The following is a 9,288-nucleotide window of genomic DNA, read 5'->3' as shown; positions in this document are numbered from 1 at the left end:
CTGGCGCCGAGTCTGGCCCCATCCTCCTGACACCCGCCCTTTAGATATTGATAAGCATTGGTGAGATCCCCTCTCAGTCTTCTCTTCTCCAGGCTAAACAGACCCGTGTCCCCCAGCCTTTCCTCAGAAGAGAGGTGCTCCATTGCCCTGATCATCTTTGTAGCCCTCCGCTGGACTCTCTCCAGCAGTTCCCTGTCCTTCTTGAACTGGGAGGCCCAGAACTGGACACGCTACTCTGGATGTGGCCTCACAGGGCAGAGTAGAGGGGGAAGATAACCTCCCTCGACCTGCTGGCCACGCTCTTTTTAATGCACCCCAGGAGACTATTGGCCTTGGCCACAAGGGCACGTTGCTGCCTCATGGTCAACTTGCTGTCCGCCAGGACTCCCAGATCTCTCTACAGAGCTGGACAACCCCTAACCTGTGCCAGTGCAGGGGGTTATTCCTCCCCAGGTGCAGGACCCTACACTTGCCCTTGTTAAATTTCATTAGGATCCTCTCCACGCAACTCTCCAGCCTGTCCAGGTCTCGCTGAATGGTGGCACAGCCTTCTGCTGTGTCAGCCACTCCTCCCAGTTTTGTGTCATCATCAAACTTGCTGGGGGTACACTCTGTCCCCTCATCCAGGTGGCTGATGAATATATTGAACAAGACTGGTCCTGGTACTGACCCCTAGGGAATACCGCTTTCCCACTGTGGTGGGAAAGAGGGGGAATGGGGCCAAAAGTGGGGTGAGGGCTTTGCTGCCCTGCCCACCCTGAGCCTCGCTCCAGCAGAACTTGGAATAAGAGGGAAATGGCACACACCCAGGGCTAAACACAGGCACAGGGTTCATACGAATGCGGTTGTATTGGTGCTAATGCTGAACTGACCTTGGAAAGGAGCAGTCTGGAGGAAGTCGGAGCCTTCTGATCAGTACCTATGCCCTCTGCCAGAACCCAGACGGCTTGCTCTGGGGAAGGGGCTGCTCGTTGCACCGAGTGCCCGCTGGTGATCCGAGAAGTGAGTAATGAAAAACAACCCCCACACAGTCGATTCGATTCTTTAATTCTCCATCCAGACACCCCTGCGTGTCGCCCCACAGGCGGACAGGGGTCTGTTGGGATGAAGGGGAAGGAGTGAGGCTTCTGGTTTCCTCCAGGACTCCAGCCAGCCTTCCCCGTTCCTGGGGTGCTTGCTGTGTCCCAGCGCCCAGTTCCACACGAGGGAGCACTTGCAAAACGTTCTTTGCTCCCTTCCTAACCTCCCAATCTGAAAATCCAGCCAGCGGCTTGGGAGGATGGGCCAGGACAAAATGCCAGTTAGAAATTAACATTGCTGAGCTGTACAGAAATGGCACCACGAAGATGCTTCCGCAAATGCAGCCCTGCAGCCTTGTCTGTTCTGGCCTGCTCTGGGCTCATCACCAGGACACCTCCACGACCCCTAAACGTGCATGCCTGACAGTCAGCCTCCAATCCCGTAAAAGACAAGAGACGTGCCAAAATAATCTCATTTTATTCCCTTTCCTTGTCCCTTCTTCTATGATTGGTTTAGCAGATCGCTTAAGTCCCCGGCCAGCACTGTGGAAAGATCTGGATGTGCCAGGGCGGGCGCCAGCCCAGATGAACTGAAGTGAAGCTGCGTCAGTGCTGGCTACTGAACAGGGGCTTTGGTGCTACCGACTCCTCTTGCCACATGGAAGGGATCTCCCGCCTGACCAAACTCAGCTGTTGTGGCTGAGGGACCCCCAGGGCCGCCCACAGAGGGAATCTCAAGCCACCCAGGCCCTGGTGTGGTCACAAAGATGGTGGTGTGGTCACCTGCTGCTGGATCTTACATGGGCAAAACCCACCGCAGCAGTGGAGATGTGAGCAAGCGTCAACCATTGCATAAGTCAGAGTTTCTTCTGTCGCACTGTTGTGACCAGCCCTGGCCTGAACTGGCACTGGCAGGAGCAGTGGCTGGGTTTGGCTACTGCTAATCTCAGGATGGATCAAATCTGAAGCAATGACAAGAAGAATACGCTGCCCTGTTCCTAGTGCTGCTACAACCACCATGACATACGGAGGACAGCCCTGCCAGGCTTAGCACAGGCAGCTAAGAGGTGACTGACTGTCCCTGCTCTGACGATTGCCCCACCAGACTCTGCCACCATCTCCTGGTGGCAACCGGGAGCTGAACCTGAAGCAGTTACTGTCATTCACCAGCACCCATGTGGCCTCCCTGGGCTCTCGCCCTGTGAATGGAGCAGCAAGGGCACGTCTGAGCCCCAGCATACCTGGCTGTACCCCTGTCGTGGTTTTGGCCAAATTGGCCAGTGGCCGTCGACAGATGCTCCCCCCCAGCCTCTCGTACACGGAGGGGAGGAGGAGAGATAGATTTACAAGTTTAGAAGAAACTAAACTACTTTAATGAAATATTAATAATAAAATAAAAAGGAAAATAATGAAATAGATACAGTGTATACAAAACCGTATTAAGCTCCCAGGATGATGTCACCGGCAGGCACTGGGGAAGTCCTGGGCTGGACTCAGCGACGGGTGGGAACTGGGTTCCAGAGCTGGAGTCAGGAACCCACAGACTGGGATCAAAGGCAGATGAACAGACAGGGTCCTCCTCGGGTGTCAGCCATTGAAGAGAGAGCTGACCCTTTGTCCCTCAGCTTTTATACTGAGCATGGGGCAGATGGGATGCAATACCCCTGTTGGTCAATTTTGGGTCCCCTGTCCTGTCTGCTCCTCCTGGCAGGTGGGACCCCTCTACGCTTTTCCATTTCCGACCCTCCAATGGGGCAAATAACGAAATTAGCTGACCTTGGTTGTTATAGCAATAAGTGTAAGCAAGAGCCTCTCTGCGTGCCGTTCCCTGGCACAAACTGTAAACATTGGTCTTATCACTTTGAGAACGGACCGTTTTCGGCACAATATGCTCTTAATTGCGGAGCGTTAGAAGAGGCCTAGCTAAGAAGTAAAATTACTGAACAGAAAGTTGGTTCTGTTTTACCTCAAACCAGGACAACCCCGCAGTTACTTCCCAGCACACGAAAAGTGCCTCGGGCCAGCAGCTCTCACCGCGACTCCCCCTTCACAGTGTGAGGTGAGATCTGGGAGCCCACCAGACCCTACCGGGAGAGTTGTCCGCCCCCTGCGCGGTGCCGGGGCTGCGGCGTTTCCCCGTGTAGCAGTTGCGGCGGTGACACGCTTGGCCCTCCTTGCTCTCGCAGCGCTGCAGCCAGCGCAAGGCGAAGAGCCAGGCCATCTGCAGGCGGGCAGGGCAAAAAAAAAAAAAAAAAAAAAAAAAAAAAAAATGATTGCAGGCATCCAGTGCCAGCATGGCACGGCCCAAATAAAAGGTTTGCAGATGCTGCTCAGGCAGGATTAGGCCTCCAATGTGCTAAGTCTCGGCTCTCTGCGAGCCTAATTGCTGCTGCAATAAGCCCTGGCTGGTCCTTCCCTGAACCGCGCTCCCCCCCGGCACCCTCCCCAGTCAAACATTTTTTTTTTTTTGCTGCAAAGCTTGTATTTGCCATGCATATGTTCCCCCCGCTCCTGCCCAGCGGGGCCTGGCTGAGTGGAGGAGGGGAAAGGCAGGAAATCTGCAGATGCCACTTTTATTGCTCTGCTCTTCCCAGCCAGCGTCCCACCGCTCTCCCCCCAGCCCAGCACAGCCTGCGGCTGCTGGTGTGCAAGGAGACGGGCCCAGCAGCAGAGGCGGGGGACAGGTGACAGCATCGTTACATGGCTGCACACCCCCCTGAGCTGTATTAGGAAACTTTCCAAATTGGAATTACTCAGATTTTAATAAAACCTTCTGACAATTTTCCGTTATGTTTTGGCCAGCAGACGAAACTGGAGCTGTTCCAGGAGAGCTGTTGTCGCGGCGTGTGCGTGGGCCAGTTCAGCCCAGCCGTGAGAGGAGGACCTGTCACAGCCAGGAGTGGGGCAGTCGGGTGGCCACAATGCCCCTGTGCCTCGCTGGGGGTGCTTGTGCGGTTGGGACCACACGGCTCCTCTTCGTGCCCCGAACAGTACCTGCCACAATGCATTCACCTAGCCAAAGTGAGCAACTGCTCCTTGTATTTAGCCACAAGAGACGTGGGGACACGGGGCCCAGCTCCGCATCCTCCAAAGCGGCAGGATCAGCAGGAGCGGAGAAGGAGAAGAGGAGCCCTGCGCAGACACTCGAGAGGCAGAGCGCCTTTCCTGCTGTCGGGGCAGAAAAACCTCACACTTGCGCTCTATTGAGGAGGATTTTCAACGGCCCTTGGAAGACTGGAGCAACTTTTTCCCTGTGGCTTCCCTCAAGGACTGGCCACGTTCCCTGTTTCGGACCGTCTCGTAACCCATCAGCCGTGGTTTGGCTCTTTGACCGGCAGAAATCAACCACCTTATGGCATGTGGAGGGCCACTGGACTAGACCTCGGTTCTGGGGAGACACACGAGGGCTTCGCTTTGCCCCCTTGGAACAACTGCACTGCCTCCGCAGAGCCCTCCAGCCCGGTTTAAGCATGAGTCTGTGGAGGATCTGCTCCAAGGTGGCAACTACCACGAGATGTGCCAAAGGAAGGTACGAATTGCAATGCAGAGCATGAAAACCAAAGATACACCACAATTTTATTTATGGATGTGTAATAAATAAATGGTGGACAAAACGGGAAGAGCCACATTCAAAAATCCAGATCACTAAAGTGCTTTTAGACATAAATATAGGACGACCAAGAAACAGCTCTGACATTAACACTTTTTACAGACAATTACAAAATATCTTCTTATGTCAATTCACAAAATTGTTTAATTGCTCTGGGGTACTATGGCTTGGTTTTCAAAAAGGTCTGTTCTATTATGCATAGTCTGGCAGATAACATTCGAGAGTGTACAAAACTGTTGCATAAACAAAAATGTCTTTACCCCCTTCTCCCAAATACGAGTTAAGGAAGCTACACAGTGTAAATCCAGTGATAAGGCTGCGTTGGCAGGCCAGATCCTCAGGAGGTATAAACCGGCGCACCCTGTCAGGTTACACCAGCTTGAGGATGAACCCTACCGTGTTTAAAAACCCTGCTGCTCCTCCAGGTGGAAGGATTGTGTGTTCGAAGCGGAGGGACTTGCCAGGCGGGCACTGGGCAGCGGTGGAAGTGCTCAGAGAAGGCGTCTGTAAACTCCTGCACCGTCTTCGCACCCGCGTGTTTGAGAAGGGAGCGGCTCCCGTCGCGTTGCTTCTCCTTGTGCTCCTGGCTGGCCGGGGAAACATTCACAGCCCAGAGGGGAAGGGTGGTTCTTCCCCAGCAACGGTCCATGCCGACCACAATGCGGTCTCATTTTCGCACCGCTTTTGGCCCCGCAGGGACACCTCTCTCACCCTCCACCCTGGCTCTGCTGAGAAGTGAACAGCTTGAAAGAGGGGACAAGGGGATGTGTGTGCTCAGTTTTAAAATGCCCTGAATTCAGATAAAAGTTCAATTATTTAAGAAAAAATAATATATATATCAATAAATCAATAAATATTATTATCTCGCCAGGAAGCTGTGAGGTCTGGCCTCCTCCGGGGCAGCCCAAGCTCAGTGGTCCCTGTCCTTCTGCTCCGTGGGGGGGTCCCCATTGATGCACTGCCGCAGTACGCCCCTCTTCTCGTGCTTGGCTGTCCTGGAGAGGTCGATGGCTGTGTCCTCCGAATCTTTCTCGGGGCCAAGCTTGTCGGAGCCCCTCTGGGAACTGGCCTGCTTCCCTTTGAGTTCCTCCTCCTCCTGCTCCGCTCGCCAGCCATCTGCCAGCTTCTCTTGGCTCTCCGCCTTCCTGCTCACCTCCATGGACTTTTTGTGCATGCCTTGCAGAGGGGAGAGGGAGCACAGCCAAGGGCGCCGGTTGCTTATTTCTGCCCAGGACCGCTCGGCATCACCTCCTGCCATCCTGCTGCTTCCTTCAGCTCTCGCTTGCATCCCGAGGAAAACTCATGCTAGCTACCAGCCTTTCCCGACCCGCAGCCCTGCCACCTGCTCTCTGTAGCCCAAAAGGATGGCTTGGGGCAGAACTGGTCTGTACCTCCTCTGCAGGAAAGGTACCTTCCCCCAGCAGGGAAGACTTTACAGGGAGAAGGGTGCTGTGATGGCCCATCCCACCCTGGATTTTGAGTGTCACCTCGGTGTAGGGCTGTGTATGAGCAGAGGGTAGCTCTGAGGCAGCATTAACGTTAACTTCAGTTTGGTGGAGGGAGGGTGATGACTTCCTAGATGCCCTGCAACTCTCACGCTGGCTGCTAGCACTAGAAAGTGATACCTAACCAGGTGCAGGCACCTCTCTGACACGGCGGTAAAAGGTTTTCCCTTTCCCAGCTGTTCTTTGCAAGGAGGGAGCAGAAAAGCCATGGCGCTTGGCAGCCTGTGTACAGCTCATGGCTGAGGCCTCATTCTTTTCTGGGAAAAGATGAGGATGGCCATACGAAAGAGGAAGGGCCGTTCGCTCCACACCTGCCCCCTGGCCACCCCCAGCCCCAAGCTCCCACTTACCCAGCAGCCATGGGGCGCAGGATCCCACCAGCCCGCTCTTGGCAGAGTTGATGATGGATTCAGGCAGAGGGATGGAGTGCCTCACCATGGCTCCGTAGAGGCCATACTCAGCCATCACGCTGCTCCGGCCCCAGCACTTCTCCCGCTTCCGCCACTTGGCTCTTCGGTTCTGAAACCAAACCTTCAGGGGTAACAGCCAGGAGAGCACGAAGGGGTGGGATTGGGGAGGAGATGGCCACCGCGGCCGGGAAACCAGGGCCCGTTGGGCACGGGGGAGCGTGTGTCCAGGGCAAAGGGGCAGCCACAGGGGTGTGTGGAGGGGTTTGGGGATGCGGACGCGCAGGCGGCAGTGGGAGGGCGGCCGGGGCGGTGTGTGGGGAGGAGGGTGAGGGAGGGCACACACGTGGGTGTCAGTGAGAGAGGGGAGGAAGGGGGGGAAGAGGGAGCACACGTTACACCAGGCTGATCGTGACACGGGAGGGTGATCCCAGCCGAAGTCACCCTACGCTCCGCCTGCCCACAGGGCCCCTTCTGCTGCCTCCACAGGGAGCACCAACCTCTCCAGAAAAAGGGGTCCATAATGCAGTGACCGATGATGACAGAGGGCGCTCAGGTCCCTCTCCTCACCCCCTGCCTGCGTTTGAAGGCTCAAGAGGTGTCGATACAACCTGGCTGCTGCCCAGACCACCACCCCATTCTCAAGCTGCTCCACAGTGGGGCAGGATCAGGCCCTAAAATGCCATGTGTCCCTCAAAGGGACAAGCTAGGGAGCAAGCTAGTGGGACACAGCTTGGCCCAGCAGCTCCTGAATTGCTCTCAGCTCCTGCCTGAGTTGGGTCTCCGGAGGACAGAGCTGAGCTGCTGGTGGTGAGCAGCTGTTGGGGCCAGCTCTGTCCCCCGGGTCTGCATTTCCATTTGGAGACTGTTCAGTTCCGGGGGGCAGAAACTGAGCTGCTACCCCTTCCCCCAGGTGCCCTGCAGCATTTCAGTGCCACCACGTTCCCACCAGCTGTACACTCACTGGCCACAGAGCAGACGAGCCAGCCGGGCACTGGCAGCCCGCAGACTCCACCGGCAGAGCGGACCATCACGGCCACCTACCTGTATCCTGTCCTCCGGCAGCTCCGTCTTCACAGCCAGCATCTCCCGGGCGTAGACGTCGGGGTAGTGAGCTTCGTTGAAAGCCTTCTCCAGCTCCTCCAGCTGGTGGGCTGTGAACACCGTCCTGCCGAGAGGACAGAACATCCTGTGACACAGTCCAGACCCTTTGGGCAAGCAGCGGAGCTACCAGCCCACTCCTCGCTGGGGTTTTCCTCCCGAAAATCCTCCCCCCACCCGAGCTGCAGCCCTTCTCTTTCTTGGCTCCCTTGGGGACATCCACCGCCCCGGCCTGGGGACCAGAGAGATAGCGGGAGGCTGGTGGCAGCAGCGAGGAGGTGAGAACGGGGACGAACCCCCGCTCTGGGGCTCTACCTGTGCCGGCGTTTCTTCCTCTTGATCTGGGAGGTGGACATCTTCAGGTCGCTGGCGTCCCCGGACAGACTGTCCTCATCTGGCAGCAGCAATGCGGGGCGGGGGCGGGGGGGGGGGGGCGATGTTGAGGAAAGTCAGGTTCCCGCGGGGAGCAGCGGGGAACAAACCCAGCTCCCAAAACCTGCCCGGGGCGGGGGTCCCCTCCCATAGCAACCGGCGGCATCAGGCCCGCGGCCGAGCCCGGAGCACCGCACCGGTGCCGCCATCCCGGGGGGAAGGGGGGGGTCGGGGAGCAGGAGGATGCTCGCCGCCGCCACCGCGTGTGCCCGGGGCCGCAGGCGCGAAGCGGCTCCGGCAGCGGCTCTGCCCGGGGGTCCCCGTGAGCGCTCCCCGCCTTCCCCCCCCCCCGCCCCCCGTCGCCGTCCCCGCTCACCGGAGATGTTCTCCTTGTGGCGGCGGGCGGCGGGCGGCGGCCCAGGGGGCGGGCGGGGGCCGCGGGCGGGCAGCAGCGGCAGCGGGGCGGGCAGCAGGCACGGGGCGGCCGGCCCCCCCAGGCCGCACAGCAGCCCCAGCCCCAGCCCCAGCGCCCCGCCGCCCTCGTAGCCACCGGCGGCGGCGGAGGCGGCCGCCGGGGGGGGACCGGGGGGCGGCTGCAGCTCGGCCTCCAGCCCCAGCAGGTCGGTGATGGCGAAACCCTTGGCCCGCAGCCCCGGGACGACCGGCCGCGCCGCCGCCCCGGGTGCCACCGGTACGGGCACCGCCACCGGCCCCGCCGCCGCGCGTCCCACCGACGGCTCCGCCCGGCCCGGCATCGCCGCCGCCTGGCCCGGCCCGGAGCGGGCAGCGCCGCCCGCCGCCCTTTTTATCGTCCCGCCGCCGGCCCCGGCTCCAATCACACCCCGGGCCGGCGGGGGGGCGCTCCCAATCCCCGGATTAACGGCCCCCGGCCCCCCCTCCCCCCCCCCCCGCGGCCGTACCGGCTCCGCGCCCCTCCCCCGGCCGCCCCCGGCCACCGCCCCGGTCCCCCGCCGCCCCCTCCCGCCGTCCCTCCCACCGCTCCCCTCGGCCCCCGCCCCTCGGCCCTCCCCAGCCCCTCGCCGTGTCCCCTGCCGTCCCCCCGGGTCCCCTCCCCGGGTCCCCTTCGGTCGCCCTCAATCCCTCCCCCAGGACCCCCTCAGCCCCCTCGCTGGTCCCGACCGCCCAGCTCCCCCGTCAACCACCCTCACATCCCCGTGGGTTCCCTCCCTGGGTCTTCTCCCAGGACCCCCATGCTATGTCCCCGTGTTCCCTCTTCCAAGGACACGCAGTGCCCTCCCCAGGTCCCCTCCCCA

At 59.4% G+C, this 9,288-nt stretch overlaps 1 protein-coding gene across 1 annotated transcript; it reads right to left on the bottom strand.

Annotated features, from left to right (window-relative positions):
• Positions 1-4,789: 4,789 nt before the first annotated feature.
• VSX1 (visual system homeobox 1) lies at positions 4,790-8,769 on the bottom strand. The gene is made up of 5 exons (XM_074578205.1): positions 8,391-8,769; positions 7,958-8,036; positions 7,586-7,709; positions 6,485-6,665; positions 4,790-5,805 (listed from the first exon to the last, which is right to left on the bottom strand). The coding sequence occupies exons 1-5, from the start codon at positions 8,767-8,769 to the stop codon at positions 5,540-5,542; spliced, it is 1,029 nt and encodes a 342-aa protein (XP_074434306.1). The 3' UTR covers positions 4,790-5,539.
• Between the last annotated feature and the right edge of the window lie 519 nt (positions 8,770-9,288).

This window comes from Larus michahellis, chromosome 3 (assembly GCF_964199755.1).
Source record: "Larus michahellis chromosome 3, bLarMic1.1, whole genome shotgun sequence".
NCBI classification, from domain to species: domain Eukaryota; kingdom Metazoa; phylum Chordata; class Aves; order Charadriiformes; family Laridae; genus Larus; species Larus michahellis.
This window is presented reverse-complemented; position numbering and strand designations above follow the sequence as displayed.